Source organism: Oryzias latipes, chromosome 9, assembly GCF_053564925.1.
Source record: "Oryzias latipes strain Hd-rR chromosome 9, Olatipes_Hd-rR_3.1".
Classification (NCBI taxonomy): domain Eukaryota; kingdom Metazoa; phylum Chordata; class Actinopteri; order Beloniformes; family Adrianichthyidae; genus Oryzias; species Oryzias latipes.
In genome coordinates, this window is record NC_136245.1 from 34,614,058 (window position 1) to 34,640,363 (window position 26,306).

General features: G+C 43.8%; 1 protein-coding gene across 4 annotated transcripts in view; it reads left to right on the plus strand.

The window, feature by feature from the left end:
- The first annotated feature begins 373 nt into the window (after positions 1 to 373).
- smarca2 (SWI/SNF related BAF chromatin remodeling complex subunit ATPase 2) overlaps positions 374 to 26,306 on the plus strand; it is a 58,299-nt gene continuing 32,366 nt past the window's right edge. For 2 of the 4 annotated variants that reach the window (XR_013658234.1, XM_023958129.2), the window contains exons 1-15: positions 374 to 515; positions 2,391 to 2,643; positions 4,225 to 4,354; positions 4,430 to 4,813; positions 5,936 to 6,034; positions 6,126 to 6,372; positions 6,722 to 6,848; positions 18,418 to 18,591; positions 18,677 to 18,850; positions 19,175 to 19,345; positions 19,657 to 19,707; positions 19,951 to 20,081; positions 21,829 to 21,886; positions 22,041 to 22,138; positions 22,467 to 22,614. Coding sequence is in view for 3 of the 4 variants with exons in the window: in XM_023958129.2 (XP_023813897.1) it covers positions 2,410 to 2,643; positions 4,225 to 4,354; positions 4,430 to 4,813; positions 5,936 to 6,034; positions 6,126 to 6,372; positions 6,722 to 6,848; positions 18,418 to 18,591; positions 18,677 to 18,850; positions 19,175 to 19,345; positions 19,657 to 19,707; positions 19,951 to 20,081; positions 21,829 to 21,886; positions 22,041 to 22,138; positions 22,467 to 22,614 (2,226 nt within the window). In the remaining variant the exon portion in view is untranslated. Of the gene's footprint in view, positions 516 to 727; positions 1,016 to 2,390; positions 2,644 to 4,224; positions 4,355 to 4,429; positions 4,814 to 5,935; positions 6,035 to 6,125; positions 6,373 to 6,721; positions 6,849 to 18,417; positions 18,592 to 18,676; positions 18,851 to 19,174; positions 19,346 to 19,656; positions 19,708 to 19,950; positions 20,082 to 21,828; positions 21,887 to 22,040; positions 22,139 to 22,466; positions 22,615 to 26,306 lie in introns of those variants that run through there. The other 2 variants (XM_078953397.1, XM_078953396.1) reach the window with 2 other exon arrangements.

Consider the following 26,306-nt stretch of genomic DNA (forward strand, 5'->3'; position numbering starts at 1 on the left):
AAGATACTGCAGGACCCTCAAGCTCCCAGGCCTCTGGTAGAGGACCCCAGCTTGGAGGAGAAACCACCTGGGGAGGGGGAGAGGGGCGTTTATATATAAATAAATTCTTGTATAACTCATATATTTGAATACTTTTTGTATAAACTTCAAAGAAGTGTTGCTTGCGTTCTACTATTTTACTGTAGTTTTTAACGCATCAAGGCTTTCTATTGGTCCGTTAAGGCTGGTTTTGGCTACAAATGAATGCGGCAGCATCACTAAAAGTCGGGGTTGTTGCAGGTTGAAGTCCCACAGCAGTTCCACGCCCAAAAGCCTGGCTAGATGATTGACAGGTTTGCAGCCAATCAACCTGCAGGTGGGCGGGACTTCCGCTGACATGAACAAATCAATAACAGCGAGACGAGAAAACTCTTCGTGACAGCAAAACAACACGGAGGGGGGGTGAACTTCGCATTTTTTTGGGAAACATTGCTCTAATTTTGTGTAATTGTGGACATTTCCAGATCAGCTTAGAGGTAAAACCGCTCCAGGTGCCTCGCAGTCGGTATATTTTGACCTTTAACCCGCTCACGCGCTGCTAACTGTTGAATTCTGCGCGGAATGACGTCCGTATGAGCAGCGCTGCGGCTAGCATGCTAATGTAGCTCATCTAGCTAGCCTTTAGCTCGGGTCAGACCGAGCGAAACGCGTCCAAACGTAAACAGGACCGCATTTCCGGTCAAACATTCCTAGACTTTACATTAATTTGTCATGACTAAAGGCTGACGCCGAACGGGGATCCGCGATGGCCCCGTGGTTTGGGGAGAGCCACGGTCCAATACGGGACGGTTCCACAGACCAGAACCCGCGTTTCTGTCGAAGCACGGACCCGAACAATGGACCGAACCGGGATCAGAACTGTTCTGTTCATGCATGCGGGTGTTTATCTGCTGTCAGTGCGGCAAAGACCGCCGTGACGTCCGGAACGTTTGAGCCTCGACCGGACGCTGGTTTGTGGCGGAACCGAACGGAACAAGTTCGTGTTTGTTAGAAATACTGATATGGATTTGATCTAATTATTGATCAGTCAGCGGAACCTTTAGGCATTCATCGATATATTTCATTGTTTCTAATTAAAAAAATATATAGATAATAATAATTTGACTTAAAAAATAGGAGTCGATTTAAAGATTCTTTTTGAGTTCCTACCAAAATGTACATAAATGTATTTTTGTACATTTATTCTTTTGTTTCATTATATTTTCCATGTTTTTCTAAGAACTAACAGCTAAATGAACAAAAACATAAAACAACAACAGAGTTAATGTCTCAGGTGGATGGAAATGTGTACAAATTGCAGAACAGGAAAAAATAAAACAACTAACAAAACATTATCTATTTATATACATGAATGCTTATATAATATGTGAAAAAGATGACATCATTCCAGTTGAATACATTTTTCCCAAATCAAATGAGTCGGAATTGCTTCTTGGTTTTGAAGTTGGTTAATGTTCCAGTTTCTGATTGATTTCTGTCAGAAGATGCTGGAATCTAAAATGGATTTAGACCATTTGACTTTATGGATATAGATTCTTGCTAATAATAAAACAACTGTGCAACAAATATCATTTCTTTGTCTGCTTTGTCATTAAGGTAAATTATTTTACATATGAAATTCAAAAATATGTTTAGTCAAAGCAGATGTTCTTTTGAAACTGGAGATTCTGACCAATCAGCATCAACCTTGCTGTGCATGGCTGTGATTGGCTGGCTTTTGGGCGCATTTGCAAAGTGGCGCCCTGCTTCGTTTTGGGTGGAGAAGAGAGCGAACATTGTTTTGTTTGCACGTATTGTTCAGTTTCAAGTGCAAAATAATTTTTTGAGCACACAATTTTTTATTTTCGTATTTTGCTCAAAACAGTGAGTGTTGGAATAATGGCACAAATAACACTCCATAAATAAAAACTAGATGGCAAAGAAAAGCAAAAGTATATCTAACGAACTAATATCTACAGATGTTAAAGTATTGTTTCCCTTTAAATGCATAAACTACATACTTTAATATTCATACTTTAATAGTTTCATATATCTAGATTTGTTTTTTAATGTCTTTATGAATATTAAATTAACTAAATAATTATTATTCATTAATGTAATTATTAATATTTCATGAACAGAATAGTTTTAACTTCTGCTTTTTAATATAAATTATAAATCAGAACCCTTGTTTTTCTTTTGCATCAATTGTTCTGTAGACCAACTTTTAGTTTTTATGGTCAGAAATGGAGAAGGTTTCCGGTGGTTTTTGTTCTGCAGTTTTGATGTGAAATAGTTTGGGACCCATCCAGATCTGCAGGCAGGTCCTCCACATAGCGACACCATAACCAAAAGTCTCTGTCCTCCCACAGGTGTCACGCGTCCCGGTCCATGTCCACCCCGTCGGACACTCCAGGTGGCATGTCCCATCCTGGCCCTTCCCCTGCGGCGGGGCTTTCCCCGGGGCCCATCCTTGGCCCCAGTCCAGGCCCAGACCGCTCACCAAGTTCTGTTCACAGCATGATGGGGCCCAGTCCGGGGCCCGGAACGCCCAACGCCCCTCATGGGATGCAGGGTCAAGGACAAAGTGACTACTCTCAGGACGGCATGTATCCTATGCACAAGGTGGGATGTTGACTTCAAGTAGCAAAACCGACTTTTTGTTTGTTCGCTTATCAGAAATGTTTAGATGCATGGTGGTGTAGTGGTCAGCAGTCTTGCTGCGCTGCAAAAATAAGACCCTGGTTCAATTCCCGGCTGGGTCCTTCCTGTGTGGCGTTTGCATGTTCTCCCTGTGGATTAACGCCTTTTCTTTCACTTTAATGTGAGTTTGAAGAGCAGCTTTAAAACATCTTCCTGATCTTAGAAAGTTCTTTATCTTTTACCATGTTGACTCATATCTGGCTAAATAGCAATCATAGCGTTTCCCCGCTTATTGGTGCGTCACGTATTCTCAGAATTCTTTTCAGTCACATGACTCCTCCGGTTCAGCTCAAAAGCTCAGACAACTCAAGACGCCTGTATGAGACTTTTAGGTCCTTGGAAGGTGCTGCGGGAATTTCTGAGGAAGGGGGGCGGAGATGAAGAGCACGCCGGCCGGTCGGCTTCCTGGCCGGCTGCTAAAGAATATTTGACAGCTGGTTCCAGCGGTTCCTGAACCGGTATAACCGAGGTTTGTGCTCCTGCATGGAGAAACGGCAACAGCTGACCCAAAAGAGGCCATCAAGTGTCCTGAAACACAGAGGAGGATAATCGCAGAGAATATTTATCATCCGGATCAATGAATGATGGAGGAAACCGCCTCTTCTACAAGAAATGACGCCAAACCCACACTGCTGCTGGACTGACGCGCCGTGCCAGACGCTCAAATCTGCAGGACCCATGAAGGAGGAACACGGGCTCCTAATGTATGTTATAAAGTCTGCCACGGTACAGGCTACTGATCTGGAAAAAAAACTCTTCATGTTGAGCAATACTCCAATGTTCTTCAGTAAATGTTTGACAAAGCATCAGAAATGTTCCAGAAGGGTTTGGATGAGGAAGGATCGGTGACGGACATCCTTCACCCGCGGGGCTGGAGGTGGTTCTCAGAATTCTGCGGATTCGTGGCTGTCTCTGGTCCCTGACCCCCACCAATATGGGGGGAGTACTGGCTCCACAAACGGTTATTTGTTCTGAATGTGTTGTTAGGCTGAGACTGTCCGCCTGCTGTTGAAGAACCATCAGTTTAGTTCAAACAATAGTTTTTCCCAAATCAGTCAAGTCGTTTAGAGTTTTGTGAAATGACGCCTCTGTTACTCAAAGTCATGCGTGAGTTTTTTTTCCAACACGTCACATTCCAGATGTGTAAAAGTGTAAAGCTGTAAAACCTGCTAAAAATGTCCAGATGTTGCAGCTGACAATCCCACCGTGTTTGGCTGACTCTGTCTGAGTGATTTATGTCTAGTTTGATTTTCAAATCACAGCCTGAAGAAGGTTTACTGATCGTGTCAAACGTTTGGGTCTAAATGAATGAATGATTTTAGCATAATTTACCCAAAATGTTTGTGTTTTGATCCACAATCAAAGAAAAGGGATTTCATCTTCCACAAATGTCTATAAAGGAAACATTTTTCCGGAAGAGCTTTGATCTTCTAACTCAACGTTCCCTATATGGCTACCAAGTCTTTAATATTGTATAATAACTGGGAATGTTTTCCTTTCCAGCCCATGGAGGCCATGACTGACAAGTCAATGACAGAAGCCATGCATTTTGGGCACATGAAGGGTGTGGGGATGAGATCGCTCCACAGCGGGATGGGTCCTCCTCAGAGCCCCATGGACCAGCACAGCCAAGGTAACGGGTCTGAACCGGACGCACCATGAGTCCCATCCATCCACCATGCTCCAACGTGTCACCATTCTCTTCAAGGTTACATGTCTCCACATCCTTCCCCCATGGGAGTCCACGAGCACGCCTCCAGCCCCATGCCAGGAGGTGGAGGTGGAGGTGGACCCACGCCGCCGCACATCCCTCCCTCCCAGTCAGGTCCCATGATGCCCATGGAAGGAGGCATGGCCGGCATGGGCCAGCAGGGCCGCGGACCCTCTGCCTTCAGCCCGGTCCAGCTGCAGCAGCTCAGAGCTCAGATTCTGGCCTACAAGATTCTGGCCCGCGGACAGCCGCTGCCCGAAAACCTCCAGCTGGCCGTTCAAGGCAAAAGGAGCCTACCCACAATGCAACAGCAGCCACCGCAGCAGCCACCGCAGCAGCAGCAGCAGCAGGCGTCGAGTGTGAGCCCCTACAGACCTTCAGGTGAGGATGAGGAAACAAAGGTCAAACAAAAACAATGTAAAGACACCATCGTTAAAAAACAGGCATAAAAAGGAAAACTTACCAAGAAAAAGCCTGAACTGAAAGAGGGAACATACAGTGGAGGTATGGGGGGGCGGGGCTGTGGAACACCTTGTAGGTAAAAAGCAGGACGTTTCCCACCTCCATGAGCACAGTTCTGGGGTTTACAGCTGTAGAGAAGGTGTGGAGGGACTCCTGTGGAACGATCCCGGAGCGCTGGCAGGTCCTCCTGGTGACGAGGTGGAAATCCCACGGAGCTAAAACTGGAGCTCAAAACCTTTTACTGTGATTTGGTTTGTCCAGGTTTAAAAAAGTTCAAACGTTAAAGATGTCATCATGAAGAGCAGCAGCAGAATCTGAAGGAAAAAACCATCATTTATGGCAGGAGTTCTGTTCTAAACCCGCAAAAGATTTGAGGCAGTAAAACGTCTCACAACAGACGTTCTACACTTTTCCCAGACAGACACCAACATTTTCACACTTTTGTTTTAAAACTTTTATAGAAAAATACGTCCAGGATAATAGAATGAAAGCAAAGCTCTGATCCCAGTCAAAGATTTATGTTTGGTAAACTGAACATATTTCACGGCGCAGAGAAGCTTGATTGACAGCCCAGAACGCAGTGCGCTGTTAAAAACACAACAACAAAAACAGAATTGCTCTGAAAAAAGCAGAGAAACGGCAAAAAGTGAACCACAATATCACGAGGGAACTCTGTAATGTTTGCAGTCATCTTTTGGGTTTTACATCCAAACTAATGTGACGGGGATAAAAAGTCTGCACATTCATAATTCTGATTATCAGTTTATTATTTATAGGATCCCCGTTAGCTGTGCTGAGGAGGCAGCTGCTCTTCCTCATAAAAATCCCCAATGCTATTTAATGTGAATCCCAAAAATACACGATGTAAACACGTAAAATTCACATTTTAAATATCATAAATAGAGTTCCTGGACCCTGAACCGTTGTGCTTTAAATCAGTCACACCATCAAAATCTGGATCTGAAAATATGCGGCTCCAAAATGTGACCTCAGTATTTTCATGGAAAAACCAAACTCATCCAACATCTGCTTCTTCCAAAGGGATGCCAATGGCGCAGATGGGCGGCCCCCAGGCCAGCCCCTGCCCGGCGCCTGCCATGCAGGGAGCCAATCAGAGTGCAGCCAAGCCGTGGAGTGATGGTGAGTCTGCTTCCTGCCGGCCTCGGGTCTTAGCGGTGAAACATCTTCTGGCTAAGCAGGCTCAGAAAAGTTGAAGGTCTTTGTTTGACAGGTGGAGAAAATCAGGCCCACGTGCAGAAACACCTCACCCCCGTCTCCAGCGGGCGTCCCTCTCCCGCGCCGCCGCAGACCTCCGCTGTGCCTCCGGGGCCGGCACTGAGCGGCTCGGCAGCTGGACTCCCACCGGGCCAGCAGGTGTCTCCCATGCTGCAGATGCAGCAGAAGCAGAACCGCATCACTCCCATACAGAAGCCCCAGGGCTTGGACCCGATGGGGATCCTGCAGGAGAGGGAGTTCAGGTATGGATGCGCTCGCACACCTCCATGATGCTTCCTCAGTGTTTACAGTGGAGGTTGGTGACCATTTCCTCCAGGAACTCATTAAGTGTCATGCAAAGTGCATTCATGTCAAACGTTCTCAGTTTTCTGAGGTTGGGAGCGTTACTATGGAGGCTGTTTGATCCGTTTTCTCATTAAAGACGTGTGACGCGTGAGGCGCTTTATGTTGTTCATCAGACTCAAAGCTTTAGCTTCTTTTTCATGTCATAGTCACCATTTCAGCATTTCAGACTGGCTTTACTGTTTGACTTATTGTGTTTTAGTATCATTAGGGTTATTTTACCACATCTGTCTTTATACTGTTCTTCAGGCTGCAGGCTCGCATCGCCCACCGAATCCAGGAGCTGGAGAGTCTACCGGGGTCTCTGCCTCCTGACCTGAGGACCAAAGCCACTGTGGAGCTCAAAGCGCTCCGTCTGCTCAACTTTCAGCGGCAGGTACGGCAAATATGTACCAAATATTTGCTATGGATGTTAACGTAAAGCAGAATGTCAAATCATCAGAAGCCGGCTGACGCTGAAACAGTGAAACTATCAAACAGGCTGACGCTGAAACAGTGTAACTATGAAACAGGCTGACGCTGAAACAGTTTAACTATGAAACAGGCTGACGCTGAAACAGTGTAACTATGAAACAGGCTGACGCTGAAAGAGTGCAACTATGAAACACGCTGACACTGAAAGAGTGTTGCTATGAAACACGCTGACACTAAAGCAGGCTGACGCTGAAACAGGATGACGCTGAAAGAGTGAAACTATGAAAAAGGCTGACGCTGAAACAGTGAAACTATGAAACACGCTGACGCTAAAGCCAGCTGACGCTGAAACAGGCTGACGCTGAAACAGTGTAACTGAAACACGCTGACGCTAAAGCAGACTGACGCTGAAACCAGCTGACGCTGAAACAGGGAAACTATGAAGCAGGCTGACGCTGAAACAGTGAAACTATGAAACAAGCTGACGCTGAAACAGTGCAACTATGAAACAGGCTGACGCTGAAACAGTGAAACAATGAAACAGGCTGACGCTGAAACAGTGAAACTATGAAACAGGCTGATACTGAAACAGTCTAACTATGAAACAGGCTGACGCTGAAACAGTGTAACAATGAAACAGGCTGACGCTGAAACAGTGTTACTATGAAACAGGCTGACGCTGAAACAGTGAAACTATGAAACTGGCTGACGCTGAAACAGTGAAACTATGAAACTGGCTGACGCTGAAACAGTGAAACTATGAAACTGGCTGACGCTGAAACAGTGAAACTATGAAACACGCTGACGCTAAAGCCGGCTGACGCTGAAACAGGCTGACGCTGAAACAGTGTAACTGAAACACGCTGACGCTAAAGCAGACTGACACTGAAACCGGCTGACGCTGAAACAGGGAAACTATGAAGCAGGCTGACGCTGAAACAGTGAAACTATGAAACAAGCTGACGCTGAAACAGTGCAACTATGAAACAGGTTGACGCTGAAACAGTGTAACTAAACAGGCTGACGCTGAAACAGTGAAACAATGAAACAGGCTGACGCTGAAACAGTGAAACTATGAAACAGGCTGATGCTGAAACAGTCTAACTATGAAACAGGCTGACGCTGAAACAGTGTAACAATGAAACAGGCTGACGCTGAAACAGTGTTACTATGAAACAGGCTGACGCTGAAACAGTGAAACTATGAAACTGGCTGACGCTGAAACAGTGTAACTAAACAGGCTGACGCTGAAACAGTGAAACAATAAAAAACAGGCTGACGCTGAAACAGTGAAACTATGAAACAGGCTGATGCTGAAACAGTCTAACTATGAAACAGGCTGATGCTGAAACAGTCTAACTATGAAACAGGCTGACGCTGAAACAGTGTAACAATGAAACAGGCTGACGCTGAAACAGTGTTACTATGAAACAGGCTGACGCTGAAACACTGAAACTATGAAACTGGCTGACGCTGAAACAGTGTAACTATGAAACCGGCTGATGCTGAATCAGTTTAAATATGAAACAGGCTGACGCTGAAACAGTGTTACTATGAAACAGGCTGACGCTGAAAGATCGTTACTATGAAACAGGCTGACACTGAAACAGTGTAACAATGAAACAAGCTGACGCCGAAACAGTGTAACTATGAAACAGGCTGATGCTGAATCAGTCTAACTATTAAACAGGCTGACGCTGAAACAGTGTAACAATTAAACAGGCTGACGCTGAAACAGTGTTACTATGAAACAGGCTGACGCTGAAAGAGTGTAACTATGAAACAGGCTGACACTGAAACAGTGTAACTATGAAACCGGCTGATGCTGAATCAGTCTAACTATTAAACAGGCTGACGCTGAAACAGTGTAACAATGAAACAGGCTGATGCTGAAACAGTGTTACTATGAAACAGGCTGACGCTGAAAGAGTGTAACAATGAAACAAGTTGACGCAGAAACAGTGTAACTATGAAACAGGCTTACGCTGAAACAATGTTACTATGAAACAGGCTGACGCTGAAACAGTTTAACTATGAAACAGGCTGATGCTGAAACAGTGTTACTATAAAACAGGCTGACGCCGAAACAGTGTAACTATGAAACAGGCTTACGCTGAAACAATGTCACTATGAAACAGGCTGACGCTGAAACAGTTTAACTATGAAACAGGCTGATGCTGAAACAGTGTTATTATAAAACAGGGTGACGCTGAAACAGTGTTACTATGAAACAGGCTGACGCTGAAAGAGTGTAACTATGAAACAGGCTGATGCCAAAAAAGTCTAACTATGAAACAGGCTTACGCTGAAACAATGTCACTATGAAACAGGCTGACGCTGAAACAGTTTAACTATGAAACAGGCTGATGCTGAAACAGTGTTATTATAAAACAGGATGACGCTGAAACAGTGTTACTATGAACCAGGCTGACGCTGAAACAGTGTAACTATGAAACAGGCTGACACTGAAACAGTGTAACAATGAAACAAGTTGACGCAGAAACAGTGTAACTATGAAACAGGCTTACGCTGAAACAATGTTACTATGAAACAGGCTGACGCTGAAACAGTTTAACTATGAAACAGGCTGATGCTGAAACAGTGTTACTATAAAACAGGCTGACGCTGAAACAGTGAAACTATGAAACAGGCTGATGCTGAAACAGTGTTACTATGAAACAGGCTGACGCTGAAAGAGTGTAACTATGAAACAGGCTGACACTGAAACAGTGAAACTATGAAACAGGCGGACGTTAAAACAGTGTAACTATGAAACCGGCTTATGCTGAATCAGTCTAACTATTAAACAGGCTGACGCTGAAACAGTGTAACAATGAAACAGGCTGATGCTGAAACAGTGTTACTATGAAACAGGCTGACGCTGAAAGAGTGTAACTATGAAACAGGCTGACACTGAAACAGTGTAACTATGAAACAAGCTGACGCCGAAACAGTCTAACTATGAAACAGGCTTACGCTGAAACAATGTCACTATGAAACAGGCTGACGCTGAAACAGTTTAACTATGAAACAGGCTGATGCTGAAACAGTGTTATTATAAAACAGGGTGACGCTGAAACAGTGTTACTATGAACCAGGCTGACGCTGAAACAGTGTAACTATGAAACAGGCTGACACTGAAACAGTGTAACAATGAAACAAGTTGACGCAGAAACAGTGTAACTATGAAACAGGCTTACGCTGAAACAATGTTACTATGAAACAGGCTGACGCTGAAACAGTTTAACTATGAAACAGGCTGATGCTGAAACAGTGTTACTATAAAACAGGCTGACGCTGAAACAATGAAACTATGAAACAGGCGGACGCTGAAACAGTGTAACTATGAAACAGGCTGATGCTGAAACAGTCTAACTATGAAACACGCTGACGCTAAAGCAGGCTGACGCTGAAACAGTGTTACTATGAAACAGGCTGACGCTGAAACAGTGAAACTATGAAACAGGCGGACGTTAAAACAGTGTAACTATGAAACAGGCTGACGCTGAAACAGTGAAACTATGAAACTGGCTGACTCTGAAACAGTTTAACTATGAAACAGGCTGATGCTGAAACAGTGTTACTATAAAACAAGCTGACGCTGAAACAGTGCAACTATGAAACAGGTTGACGCTGAAACAGTGTAACTATGAAACAGGCTGATGCTGAATCAGTCTAACTATTAAACAGGCTGACGCTGAAACAGTGTAACAATGAAACAGGCTGACGCTGAAACAGTGTTACTATGAAACAGGCTGACGCTGAAAGAGTGTAACTATGAAACAGGCTGACACTGAAACAGTGTAACTATGAAACCGGCTGATGCTGAATCAGTCTAACTATTAAACAGGCTGACGCTGAAACAGTGTAACAATGAAACAGGCTGATGCTGAAACAGTGTTACTATGAAACAGGCTGACGCTGAAAGAGTGTAACTATGAAACAGGCTGACACTGAAACAGTGTAACTATGAAACAAGCTGACGCCGAAACAGTGTAACTATGAAACAGGCTTACGCTGAAACAATGTCACTATGAAACAGGCTGACGCTGAAACAGTTTAACTATGAAACCGGCTGATGCTGAAACAGTGTCATTATAAAACAGGCTGACGCTGAAACAGTGTTACTATGAAACAGGCTGACGCTGAAACAGTGTAACTATGAAACAGGCTGACACTGAAACAGTGTAACAATGAAACAAGCTGACGCCGAAACAGTGTAACTATGAAACAGGCTTACGCTGAAACAATGTTACTATGAAACAGGCTGACGCTGAAACAGTTTAACTATGAAACAGGCTGATGCTGAAACAGTGTTACTATAAAACAGGCTGACGCTGAAACAGTGTTACTATGAAACAGGCGGACGCTGAAACAGTGTAACTATGAAACAGGCTGATGCTGAAACAGTCTAACTATGAAACACGCTGACGCTAAAGCCGGCTGACGCTGAAACAGGATGACGCTGAAACAGTGTAACTGAAACACGCTGACGCTAAAGCAGACTGACGCTGAAACCGGCTGACGCTGAAACAGGATGACGCTGAAACAGTGTAACTGAAACACGCTGACGCTAAAGCAGACTGACGCTGAAACCGGCTGACGCTGAAACAGGGAAACTATGAAGCAGGCTGACGCTGAAACAGTGAAACTATGAAACAAGCTGACGCTGAAACAGTGCAACTATGAAACAGGTTGACGCTGAAACAGTGTAACTAAACAGGCTGACGCTGAAACAGTGAAACAATGAAACAGGCTGACGCTGAAACAGTGAAACTATGAAACAGGCTGATGCTGAAACAGTCTAACTATGAAACAGGCTGACGCTGAAACAGTGTAACAATGAAACAGGCTGACGCTGAATCAGTGTAACTATGAAACAGGCTGACGCTGAAACAGTGAAACTATGAAACTGGCTGACGCTGAAACAGTGTTACTATGAAACAGGCTGACGCTGAAACAGTTTAGCTATGAAACAGTCTGACGCTGAAACAGTGAAACTATGAAACAGGCTGACGCTGAAACAGTGTAACTATGAAACCGGCTGATGCTGAATCAGTTTAAATATGAAACAGGCTGACGCTGAAACAGTGTAACAATGAAACAGGCTGACGCTGAAACAGTGTTACTATGAAACAGGCTGACGCTGAAAGAGTGTAACTATGAAACAGGCTGACACTGAAACAGTGTAACAATGAAACAAGCTGACGCAGAAACAGTGTAACTATGAAACAGGCTGATGCTGAATCAGTCTAACTATTAAACAGGCTGACGCTGAAACAGTGTAACAATGAAACAGGCTGACGCTGAAACAGTGTTACTATGAAACAGGCTGACACTGAAACAGTGTAACAATGAAACAAGCTGACGCCGAAACAGTGTAACTATGAAACAGGCTTACGCTGAAACAATGTTACTATGAAACAGGCTGACGCTGAAACAGTTTAACTATGAAACAGGCTGATGCTGAAACAGTGTTACTATAAAACAGGCTGACGCTGAAACAGTGTTACTATGAAACAGGCGGACGCTGAAACAGTGTAACTATGAAACAGGCTGATGCTGAAACAGTCTAACTATGAAACACGCTGACGCTAAAGCAGGCTGACACTGAAACAGTGTTACTATGAAACAGGCTGACGCTGAAACAGTGAAACTATGAAACAGGCGGACGTTAAAACAGTGTAACTATGAAACAGGCTGACGCTGAAACAGTGAAACTATGAAACTGGCTGATTCTGAAACAGTTTAACTATGAAACAGGCTGATGCTGAAACAGTGTTACTATAAAACAGGCTGACGCTGAAACAGTGTTACTATGAAACTGGCGGACGCTGAAACAGTGTAACTATGAAACAGGCTGATGCTGAAACAGTCTAACTATGAAACACGCTGACGCTAAAGCAGGCTGACGCTGAAACAGTGTTACTATGAAACAGGCTGACGCTGAAACAGTGAAACTATGAAACAGGCTGACGCTGAAACAGTGTAACTATGAAACAGGCTGACACTGAAACAGTGTAACAATGAAACAAGCTGACGCCGAAACAGTGTAACTATGAAACAGGCTTACGCTGAAACAATGTTACTATGAAACAGGCTGACGCTGAAACAGTTTAACTATGAAACAGGCTGATGCTGAAACAGTGTTACTATAAAACAGGCTGACGCTGAAACAGTGTTACTATGAAACAGGCGGACGCTGAAACAGTGTAACTATGAAACAGGCTGATGCTGAAACAGTCTAACTATGAAACACGCTGACGCTAAAGCCGGCTGACGCTGAAACAGGATGACGCTGAAACAGTGTAACTGAAACACGCTGACGCTAAAGCAGACTGACGCTGAAACCGGCTGACGCTGAAACAGGGAAACTATGAAGCAGGCTGACGCTGAAACAGTGAAACTATGAAACAAGCTGACGCTGAAACAGTGCAACTATGAAACAGGTTGACGCTGAAACAGTGTAACTAAACAGGCTGACGCTGAAACAGTGAAACAATGAAACAGGCTGACGCTGAAACAGTGAAACTATGAAACAGGCTGATGCTGAAACAGTCTAACTATGAAACAGGCTGACGCTGAAACAGTGTAACAATGAAACAGGCTGACGCTGAAACAGTGTAACTATGAAACAGGCTGACGCTAAAACAGTGAAACTATGAAACAGGCTGACGCTGAAACTGTGTAACTATGAAACAGGTGGACGTTGAAACAATGTTACTATGAAACAAGCTGACGCTGAAACAGTGTAACTATGAAACAGGCTGACGCTGAAACAGTGTAACTAAACAGGCTGACGCTGAAACAGTGAAACTATGAAACAGGCTGACACTGAAACAGTGAAACTATGAAACAGGCTGATGCTGAAACAGTCTAACTATTAAACAGGCTGACGCTGAAACAGTGTAAAAATGAAACAGGCTGACGCTGAATCAGTGTAACTATGAAACAGGCTGACGCTGAAACAGTGAAACTATGAAACTGGCTGACGCTGAAACAGTGTTACTATGAAACAGGCTGACGCTGAAACAGTTTAGCTATGAAACAGTCTGACGCTGAAACAGTGAAACTATGAAACAGGCTGACGCTGAAACAGTGTAACTATGAAACCGGCTGATGCTGAATCAGTTTAAATATGAAACAGGCTGACGCTGAAACAGTGTAACAATGAAACAGGCTGACGCTGAAACAGTGTTACTATGAAACAGGCTGACGCTGAAAGAGTGTAACTATGAAACAGGCTGACACTGAAACAGTGTAACAATGAAACAAGCTGACGCCGAAACAGTGTAACTATGAAACAGGCTGTTGCTGAATCAGTCTAACTATTAAACAGGCTGACGCTGAAACAGTGTAACAATGAAACAGGATGACGCTGAAACAGTGTTACTATGAAACAGGCTGACACTGAAACAGTGTAACAATGAAACAAGCTGACGCCGAAACAGTGTAACTATGAAACAGGCTTACGCTGAAACAATGTTACTATGAAACAGGCTGACGCTGAAACAGTTTAACTATGAAACAGGCTGATGCTGAAACAGTGTTACTATAAAACAGGCTGACGCTGAAACAGTGTTACTATGAAACAGGCGGACGCTGAAACAGTGTAACTATGAAACAGGCTGATGCTGAAACAGTCTAACTATGAAACACGCTGACGCTAAAGCAGGCTGACACTGAAACAGTGTTACTATGAAACAGGCTGTCGCTGAAACAGTGAAACTATGAAACAGGCGGACGTTAAAACAGTGTAACTATGAAACAGGCTGACGCTGAAACAGTGAAACTATGAAACTGGCTGACTCTGAAACAGTTTAACTATGAAACAGGCTGATGCTGAAACAGTGTTACTATAAAACAGGCTGACGCTGAAACAGTGTTACTATGAAACAGGCGGACGCTGAAACAGTGTAACTATGAAACAGGCTGATGCTGAAACAGTCTAACTATGAAACACGCTGACGCTAAAGCAGGCTGACGCTGAAACAGTGTTACTATGAAACAGGCTGACGCTGAAACAGTGAAACTATGAAACAGGCTGACGCTAAAACAGTGTAACTATGAAACAGGCTGACGCTGAAACAGTGAAACTATGAAACAGGCTGACGCTGAAACAGTGAAACTATAAAACAGGCTGACGCTGAAACAGTGTAACTATGAAACACGCTGACGCTAAACCAGGCTGACGCTGAAACAGGCTGACCCTGAAACAGTGTTACTATGAAACAGGCTGACGCTGAAACAGTGAAACTATGAAACAGGCTGATGATGAAATGGTGTAACTATGAAACAGGCTGATGCTGAAACAGTGTTACTATGAAACAGGCTGACGCTGAAACAGTGTAACTATGAAACAGGCTGACACTGAAACAGTGTAACAATGAAACAAGCTGACGTCGAAACATTGTAACTATGAAACAGGCTTACGCTGAAACAATGTTACTATGAAACAGGCTGACGCTGAAACAGTTTAACTATGAAACAGGCTGATGCTGAAACAGTGTTACTATAAAACAGGCTGACGCTGAAACAGTGTTACTATGAAACAGGCGGACGCTGAAACAGTGTAACTATGAAACAGGCTGATGCTGAAACAGTCTAACTATGAAACACGCTGACGCTAAAGCCGGCTGACGCTGAAACAGGATGACGCTGAATCAGTGTAACTGAAACACGCTGACGCTAAAGCAGACTGACGCTGAAACCGGCTGACGCTGAAACAGGGAAACTATGAAGCAGGCTGACGCTGAAACAGTGAAACTATGAAACAAGCTGACGCTGAAACAGTGCAACTATGAAACAGGTTGACGCTGAAACAGTGTAACTAAACAGGCTGACGCTGAAACAGTGAAACAATGAAACAGGCTGACGCTGAAACAGTGAAACTATGAAACAGGCTGATGCTGAAACAGTCTAACTATGAAACAGGCTGACGCTGAAACAGTGTAACAATGAAACAGGCTGACGCTGAAACAGTGTTACTATGAAACAGGCTGACGCTGAAACAGTGAAACTATGAAACTGGCTGACGCTGAAACAGTGAAACTATGAAACTGGCTGACGCTGAAACAGTGTAACCATGAAACAGGCTGACGCTAAAACAGTGAAACTATGAAACAGGCTGACGCTGAAACTGTGTAACTATGAAACAGGTGGACGTTGAAACAATGTTACTATGAAACAAGCTGACGCTGAAACAGTGTAACTATGAAACAGGCTGACGCTGAAACAGTGTAACTAAACAGGCTGACGCTGAAACAGTGAAACTATGAAACAGGCTGACACTGAAACAGTGAAACTATGAAACAGGCTGATGCTGAAACAGTCTAACTAATAAACAGGCTGACGCTGAAACAGTGTAAAAATGAAACAGGCTGACGCTGAATCAGTGTAACTATGAAACAGGCTGACGCTGAAACAGTGAAACTATGAAACTGGCTGACGCTGAAACAGTGTTACTATGAAACAGGCTGACGCTGAAACAGTTTAGCTATGAAACAGTCTGACGCTGAAACAGTGAAACTATGAAACAGGCTGACGCTGAAACAGTGTAACTATGAAACCGGCTGATGCTGAATCAGTTTAAATATGAAACAGGCTGACGCTGAAACAGTGTAACAATGAAACAGGCTGACGCTGAAACAGTGTTACTATGAAACAGGCTGACGCTGAAAGAGTGTAACTATGAAACAGGCTGACACTGAAACAGTGTAACAATGAAACAAGCTGACGCCGAAACAGTGTAACTATGAAACAGGCTGATGCTGAATCAGTCTAACTATTAAACAGGCTGACGCTGAAACAGTGTAACAATGAAACAGGCTGACGCTGAAACAGTGTTACTATGAAACAGGCTGACACTGAAACAGTGTAACAATGAAACAAGCTGACGCCGAAACAGTGTAACTATGAAACAGGCTTACGCTGAAACAATGTTACTATGAAACAGACGCTGAAACAGTTTAACTATGAAACAGGCTGATGCTGAAACAGTGTAACTAAACAGGCTGATGCTGAAACAGTCTAACTATGAAACAGGCTGACGCTGAAACAGTGTAACAATGAAACAGGCTGACGCTGAAACAGTGTTACTATGAAACAGGCTGACGCTGAAACAGTGAAACTATGAAACTGGCTGACGCTGAAACAGTGAAACTATGAAACAGGCTGACGCTAAAACAGTGAAACTATGAAACAGGCTGACGCTGAAACTGTGTAACTATGAAACAGGTGGACGTTGAAACAATGTTACTATGAAACAAGCTGACGCTGAAACAGTGTAACTATGAAACAGGCTGACGCTGAAACAGTGTAACTAAACAGGCTGACGCTGAAACAGTGAAACTATGAAACAGGCTGACACTGAAACAGTGAAACTATGAAACAGGCTGATGCTGAAACAGTCTAACTATTAAACAGGCTGACGCTGAAACAGTGTAAAAATGAAACAGGCTGACGCTGAATCAGTGTAACTATGAAACAGGCTGACGCTGAAACAGTGAAACTATGAAACTGGCTGACGCTGAAACAGTGTTACTATGAAACAGGCTGACGCTGAAACAGTTTAGCTATGAAACAGTCTGACGCTGAAACAGTGAAACTATGAAACAGGCTGACGCTGAAACAGTGTAACTATGAAACCGGCTGATGCTGAATCAGTTTAAATATGAAACAGGCTGACGCTGAAACAGTGTAACAATGAAACAGGCTGACGCTGAAACAGTGTTACTATGAAACAGGCTGACGCTGAAAGAGTGTAACTATGAAACAGGCTGACACTGAAACAGTGTAACAATGAAACAAGCTGACGCCGAAACAGTGTAACTATGAAACAGGCTGATGCTGAATCAGTCTAACTATTAAACAGGCTGACGCTGAAACAGTGTAACAATGAAACAGGATGACGCTGAAACAGTGTTACTATGAAACAGGCTGACACTGAAACAGTGTAACAATGAAACAAGCTGACGCCGAAACAGTGTAACTATGAAACAGGCTTACGCTGAAACAATGTTACTATGAAACAGGCTGACGCTGAAACAGTTTAACTATGAAACAGGCTGATGCTGAAACAGTGTTACTATAAAACAGGCTGACGCTGAAACAGTGTTACTATGAAACAGGCGGACGCTGAAACAGTGTAACTATGAAACAGGCTGATGCTGAAACAGTCTAACTATGAAACACGCTGACGCTAAAGCAGGCTGACACTGAAACAGTGTTACTATGAAACAGGCTGACGCTGAAACAGTGAAACTATGAAACAGGCTGACGCTGAAACAGTGTTACTATGAAACAGGCGGACGCTGAAACAGTGTAACTATGAAACAGGCTGATGCTGAAACAGTCTAACTATGAAACACGCTGACGCTAAAGCAGGCTGACACTGAAACAGTGTTACTATGAAACAGGCTGACGCTGAAACAGTGTAACTATGAAACAGGCTGATGCTGAAACAGGGTAAAGAAGTCTTGTAGAATCAGAATTCTGAAGTCAGTCTTAACTTGAGGTGTGCTTTGCTGAAGCTGAGGCAGGACGTGGTGGCGTGCATGAGGCGGGACACCACCCTGGAGACGGCGCTCAACTCGAAAGCTTACCGACGCAGCAAGCGGCAGACTCTGAGGGAGGCCCGCATGACGGAGAAGCTGGAGAAGCAGCAGAAGCTGGAGCAGGAGAAGAAGCGCAGGCAGAAACACCAGGTGATCGACGCTGGCGTGCACCGGCCCGTGGCCGCCACGAGCTCCTGGGTTTGTCACCTTCATGATGCGCTTTGTGTTCTTTCAGGAATACCTCAACAGCATTCTGCAGCATGCCAAGGACTTCAAAGAGTATCACCGCTCGGTTTCCGGCAAAATCCAGAAAATCACCAGATCCGTTGCCACGTGGCACACTAACACGGAGCGGGAGCAGAAGAAGGAGACGGAGAGGATCGAGAAGGAGAGGATGAGGAGGCTGATGGTGAGGAGTCATGTGGACTTCAGTCCATGTCAGAAACGGAAACCTTGTTTGCATGGCGGCCATCTTTGTTTGAAAGAATCCATGATCAAAGCGATGTTCTGTTGGAAGAGACACGCCCACTGTGGAAAGCTTTCATTCAGCGTGAAGTTCAGTCTGTGATGGAAATGAGGCTGGAAAAGCAAAGATTATTGCTCTGTAACTGTTCCACTGAGGAGAAGCCATGAAACAAACAAGGAAGAGAGGAATAGAAGACAATTACGAAAAGAGTTTCTCATGAGGGTTCAGCCTGATACCGTTCTGACCTTCTGTTGCTGTCTCTTCCAGGCTGAGGATGAGGAGGGGTACAGAAAACTGATTGATCAGAAGAAAGACAAGCGTCTGGCCTACCTGCTGCAGCAGACGGATGAATATGTGGCCAACCTCACTGCTCTGGTTTACGAGCATAAGGCTGCTCAGGCTGCCAAGGAGAAGAAGAGGAAGAAGAAGAGAAAGAAGGTATGACGAAGAGGCTCACGTTGGTCCCTCACTGTATGTTTCTGTTGCAGGTGGACGCCCTGCTGGTGTTCAGATCTTTGAATTCTTTCCCCGCTTGTTGCAGCAGAGCCCCCGACTTTCAGTACTAAAAGCAAAACATCATCTGGATATATTTCCTCTAGTTTTGTCAGGAAACCCCCAACGCGCTCTCTGGTTTCTATGAAGCTCAGCTTTCAGTCGTTCATATTTTTAAATCAAAGTTTGTTTGCTTGCTCTTAAAAAGGTGAATCTTTGATGTGATCAAACTGCTGATGTCTGTGTGGTCTGTGCAGAAGGTGGACGGAGACGGTGAAGGCACCAGCGCCTTTGGACTGGATGGAGAGGTGTGCTGCTAATGCTTCTTTTCTGCATGGGGGGGTTGAAAATAGCGTCAGGAAAGCAGCGTTTCTCCTTCCAGACGGCGTCTCAGCCCCAGAGGAGGCCATGATGGCACCTTTTAGGAAGACCAGTGCCTCCCTGTGATCTAAGATTCAGGCGTTAAAATGTGGGGTTGGGGAAAACCAGAGGAGGAGGAGGGCTTTGGAGATGAAGGCTCCTCTTTTTTACCTCCTTTTCTTGTCTTGCAGCCCATTGATGAGAGCAGCCAAATGAGCGAGCTTCCTGTCAAAGTGATTCAGACCGAGACCGGGAAGGTCCTACAGGGAACCGACGCCCCCAAGTCCAGCCAGCTGGAGGCTTGGCTGGAGATGAACCCTGGGTGAGACGCTCCACCACTGCAGCTGTAATGATCCAAAATCCCACCCGCCCCCTGCAGAGAAGATTCAGGGGGGTTCTGCTGGCGGGTTTCTGTTAAAAACACGGCTCCTTCAGTCAAAGGAAAAACATTTTGTCTTTGTTTAACCGCACTCGCACAGTTTGAATCTGTCAGCCGCAGGATTTCTCCTGGATAGGAAACCTTCACGGTTCAGTGTTCCCTCGTTTATCGTGGGAGTTACATTCTATACATAACCCACCGTCGGATGGATTCGTTTTTATTTTTACAATAATTCTAGATGTTTTAAGGCTGTTGAACTTATCATTACACTTTTTTCAGACAGACATGAACATTTTCATACTTTTCTCTCTTGTTTAAACTGTCAAACGGCCGGTATTAGAATGAAAACAGAGATCTGATCAAAATTGAAGATTTATGTAGATTTGGAAAAGTGAAAAAGTCTGTACAGGAGACTAATTAACACTAGCCAATGGAAACACTGCACTGTAAAAAAAAACATGTAAAAACTGTAAAAAAAAAAAATCCACGAGACTGCAAAAGGTGAACCGTTATAAAGCAAAGGGAACGCCATTTTCCTGCATTTGATCTTACTTTTGACCTGAAGCTCTTTGTCTTATACCATCGTCTGGATAAATTCTCGATTCTGATTGGCTGCTGTGTTTGCATTAAAAAATGATAATCCACAGTGATATCACCTAAAAAAGTAGTTCCGGTCACAAAGCTTAAATGCTTCTTTAAAACAAACTTTTTCTTCATCTACAGAGAAAAAACTGACAAAGACTTAAAATAATGTTTAGAACAATCTCCTTTTAGAGTCACAACGACACTAAAATGAGCTCCACATGAACTAAAACAGGAGATTAAAACATCATTTTCTGTTAGACATCAGTGAAATGATGAAGATACGAGTCATAACAAAAATCTGCCTTTAATGAAAGACGGGGTGCAAAGCTCAGCCAATGAGACGTCTCCATTTTTTGGTGGTTCCAGATGGCGAAACTGGTGAATGAAAAGCCAGAATATAAATAAAAAAATAAAACAAATGTTGAAAACAGTTTTAGACTCAAAAACCCAGATAGTGAATTTGAAAGAAATATTTAAAAAATCCTTTATATAACAGTGGCGATAAGACTCCCAAACCAGAGGAGGAAGGCCTGATGTCAATCACGAACTGGTAGCCTTAAAGCCCCGCCCCCACAAAAAACATCAGACCATCCTGAAAACAAGAAGTCTGGGTTGATTTGATGAATCGAGACAAAGTGAAGAGAGAGAGAAATGAAAAACAAATAAAACAGCAGCTGTTACAAATAAATATTATTTTTATTCAGCTCTTCCGTATTACTTCAAATTTAAAATAAATTTGTGTCAAATTTACAATTTCAGACAGATTTGCTTTCAAGTTTACAATTTGTACTGTCAAACTTTAAACTGTGTGTTTCGAGCCGACAGGCGGCCAGATGAGCGAACATCGGCGGACTAGACGGGTTTTTGTTATTAGCTCTGTGTGCAGTTCTGGACAGAGAAACATGGTGCTGATCCGTTCTTTAAAGAGGCTGTGTGAATTTCTGTCATCAAGGGTTACATAGGAGGGGTTTTATTTATGTGTCCAAAAAAACGTCTCTTTTGGACGTCCCTCCTGTCAGGCAGCATTCAAAGTCCTGGATTGATGCGTTCACACTCCTGAAGGCGAATCCTCATCGGATTTCATGAATAACCTCCTCTCTGTCAGGTATGAAGTTGCTCCGCGGTCAGACAGCGAGGAGAGCGGCTCCGAGTTTGAAGAGGAGGTGGGTGATTCTGCTTTTAGAATGATCTTCACCCCCATTCTGAACAGCTGGCCTAACCACAGCTCTCCACCAGGGGGCTGTAGCGGTGCGCCCTCTGCTTCGTCAGAACTGATGTGACGGTCTCTCTTTGCGTTTATCAACATCTCCTTTTAAGGAAGAAGACGAGATGACAAAAGGAGAAATGGAGGAGAAGAAAATAATCGATCCCAACGGAGACGAAGTGACAGTGAAGGCTGCCAAGCACATCATCGAGTACTGCATCTCTCATTCCACCGTCTCACACACACTCTGCAAAAATTTCATTGAGAAATACTAAACAAAAGATATGTTCACATCTTTTCATGGTTTTAGCTACATCGCTGAGCAATAATTAAACATCTCCCATTTTTCCATCTTGCTTTAACATATTTGTGACGACAGGAAATTATTGAATGTAGCTTCCCCTGTGGGGGGGTGAGGAGCTCCGGCTGTCCTCCAGCTGAGCTGCCGGCACCAGTCCCATCCAGGATCATTACAAGACGTTTAGTTCATGCAGGGTCAGCGCAGCTCCACATTTAATCTGTGGTCCCCCTGCTCTCAGGTCGGCCAAACAAGACGTGGACGATGAATACAGCGTTCCTACGGACCAGACCAGCCTGCAGTCCTACTACGGCGTGGCGCACGCCGTCATAGAGAAGGTGGATAAGCAGTCCACGCTGCTGATCAACGGCATGCTCAAACATTATCAGGTATCCAACATCCCACAGTCCCGCCTGTCCGTCATCCCAAAAACCTGCTACAGCTTTTACAGAAACAGAAAAACAACCAGTGGGAATGAATGGATGCTGGAGTTTCATGCTGAGTGTAGTGAGCTGTGGTCTGTGATGATCCTCTGAACACAGACGCACTTCCAGCTTTCCCTAAAGATCCAGGCCCATGTAAACGTGTTCTTGTAGCGTTTTCCTGATGATGGAGGACGCTTATAAGGAAAATTAAACTCACGATTACTTTTCTGAGCTTGTCTTTGTTCACAACATTCTGAGTGAGGAGCAGAGGAAAAAATGCAGTTTGAAAAAGATCCTATTTGTGACAGAAAATACTCTGGCTCCGCCCCTTTTTGATCATCCTCCTGCAGACCAACAGATGCATGAACGTCTTTGATTTCCTGGTCTGAGCTGGAATCTGGCTCCAAACTGTACGACTGGATAGATCTGATATTGCTGCCATTTTTGATGCACCGCTGATGTTAGCGGGTTGTGAGGGGCTGTAAGCTAGAGGGGGAGCATGTAAACAGAGAGCTCTCAGCTATGGGTGGTGGGATTGCTCCCCACCAAATGTTCCGCCCACAACCCAGTGGTGAAATTCTAATGAACTTTTGACGCTCTACAGCATGGGGGGTGAACAAGTTTTAGACCAAGAGCCGAAGTTTTTCACTGTGAGAGTCAAAGAGCCACACCACACACTGACCTGCCAAGACGCACACACAAACACACAATTAAAGCCGTATTATTTTCCATAACACACTCCTCTCCCTACAACACAACAGCAAGTATTGCACTTGTGTTTATTTCAAGGAAAGTGTTCACCATCAATACATCAAATGCAGCTTAGTTAACACAGTTAACCCTGGAGGTCAGATACCCCCCCCCCCCCCCCCACACACACACACACGCATAGGCACCTCACACACACACACACACACACACATAATCTTTTTCTCTCTATCTCACTCTTTTCTCTGCCTCCCCCTGACACACACTACTACTCAGTGAGGTGCGGTGAGGTTGATGCTGGTGAGGCACCGACTCCTCTGAAGTCAGATTTATGATGATAAAAATGGAATATTTCACTATTCATCCAACAGTATTTAACTGGTAATTCTTTATAACTTATCAACATTCCTCTTTCAATGACCATTACACCAATAAATACACAAACATCTGGACAGGGCATCCTTCTGGTGTCTGAATAATTTATATTCACAATAAACACATTAAATACATTACATTTCAGATTTGTAGCATACATTAATTTTAACCTTCAGTAAAAAATTTGCTTTTATAACTTTTTTTTAATTTAAAATTAATGATTGACTCTTTGTATGAAAAGCTAATAAGTGATGAAATAATAATGCATTGCAATGAGTCATATCATACCTCAATGTGGCATGCAAAAAAAGCGCTAAACTACCTATTAACTAGCTGCATAAAGAGCTATTCACGTTCCTCTGGTCCGTGTTCAGAACATGTTTAACTGAACAAACTTAAACAGTCAAACAGCATGCATGTCACTTCTGCTCACAGCCCCCTCACTCATGGTTTTACACCCTATATTCCCCGCTTCCCATGAGTCTTAGGGGCTGAAGGCGGGGCTAGCCCCCAGGCCAGTTGTAGCCTCTCTGATCAGTTCCTTTACGCGAGTGTCGGTCGGAACAGACCGATGCCTTGATTTCACGTGTTTCAAGGTAATAAATAGGGACTGGCAGACATATACAGTGGTGGACAAAATTGTTGGTAGCCCTCAGTTAAAGAAAGAAAGTCCACAATGTTCACTGAAATGACTTGAAATGTTCAAAATTAACAATAAATTAAAATGTATTGAAAATTAAATAATTAAAATCAGCCATTACTTTTGAGTTGTTGATTAACATAATTATTAAAAAAAAAAAAAACTGATGAAATACGGCTGGACAAAAATGATGGTACCTCCATAAAAGACTGAGAACTAATTGTCCAGGGGGTCATTATGAACTCGGGTATGTTAGCTGTTTTCAAACCCATAATCAGTCAGTCTGCCTATTTAAAGGGAGACAAATAGTCACGTTTCTGTTTGGTGAGAAGGTTTGAACCACACTGAACATGGACAACAGAAAGCCAAGGAGAGAATTGTCCCAGGACATTAGAAACAAAATTATAGACAAACATCATAAAGGTAAAGGCTATAAAACCATCTCTAAGCAGCCTGAAGTTCCTGTGACCACAGTGGAACATGTTATTCAGAAGTTTAAGACCCACGGGACAGTAGCCAACCTCCCTGGACGAAGAGGAAGAGGAACATTGATGACAAATTGAGGAGAAGAATAGTTGGAACTGTATCCAAAGAGCCCAGAACAACCTCCAAAGACATTAAAGGTGAACTCCTAGATCAAGGTACATCAGTGTCAGATCGCACCATTCGTGGTTGTTTGAGCCAGAGTGGACTTCATGGGAGGAGACCAAGGAGGACACCACTGTTGAAAGGAAATCAGAAAAAAGACAGACTGGAATTTGCAAAAATGCATTCTGGGAAAATGTCCTTTGGACAGATGAGACAGAACTGGAGCATTTTGGTCAGGCACATCAGCTCCATGTTGGTAGACTCAAAAATGAAGCATCCAACCAAAAGAACACTGTCCCTACTGTGAAACATGGAGGAGGCTCAGTTCTGTTTTGGGGCTGCTTTGCTGCATCTGCCACAGGGTGTCTTGAAGTTGTGAAGGTCAAATGAAATCTCCAGATAATCAAGGCATTCTGGGTAGAAATGTGCTGCCTAGTGTCAGAAAGCTTGGTCTCAGTCTTGGGTCATGGGTCTTCCAACAGGACAACGAACCAAAACACACAGCCAAAAACCCCCAAGAATGGCTGATAGAAAAGCGTTGGACTATTCTGAAGTGGATTCTATGAACCCAGATCTGAATCCCCTTGAACATCAGTGGAAGGAGCTGAAACATGCCATTTGGAGAAGACACCCGTCAAACCTGAGACAACTGGAGCAGTTTGCTCATGAGGAGTGGGCCAGAATACCTGTGGACAGGTGCAGAAGGCTCATTGACAAATACAGAAACCGTTTCATTGCAGTGATTGCCTCAAAAGGTTGTGCAACAAAATATGAAGTTATGGGGACCATTATTTTTGTCCAGCACTATTTCATTAGTTTGTTTTTTTAAATAATTCTGTTAATCAACAACTCATAAGTAATGGCTGATTTAATTATTTAATTTTCAATACATTTTAATTAATTGTTACTTTTGAACATTTCAAGTCATTTCAGTGAACATTGTGGACTTTCTTTCTTTAACTGAGGGCTACCAACAATTTTGTCCACCACTGTATTGAGGAAAACGTCGACAGCAGCTTAGAGCAGCTCTTTTACACACGGGGGTTTCTCTGTTCTCGTAAACGTACTAGGACCTTCTTTCAGAGAGATTTCAGCTCAATCATCTCCGCTTCGCTCGCTGCCTCATTAGTGACAAGCGGGGATCTCAGGCAGTCAGTCTCTGCATTAAGGATCCATGAGAAAAGTGATCTGGGGTCGTTTCTGCGTCACGTTCTGCTTTATTCGTTTGGATTGCAGCTTCTGCTGTGAGCTCCTCAAAGAAGGAAAGTGGGATGATGGCCGTTTGAATGTTTGAAAAGCTTCAACTTGTTCATAAAGGAGACAATTTGTGTCAGATCAGGAAGAG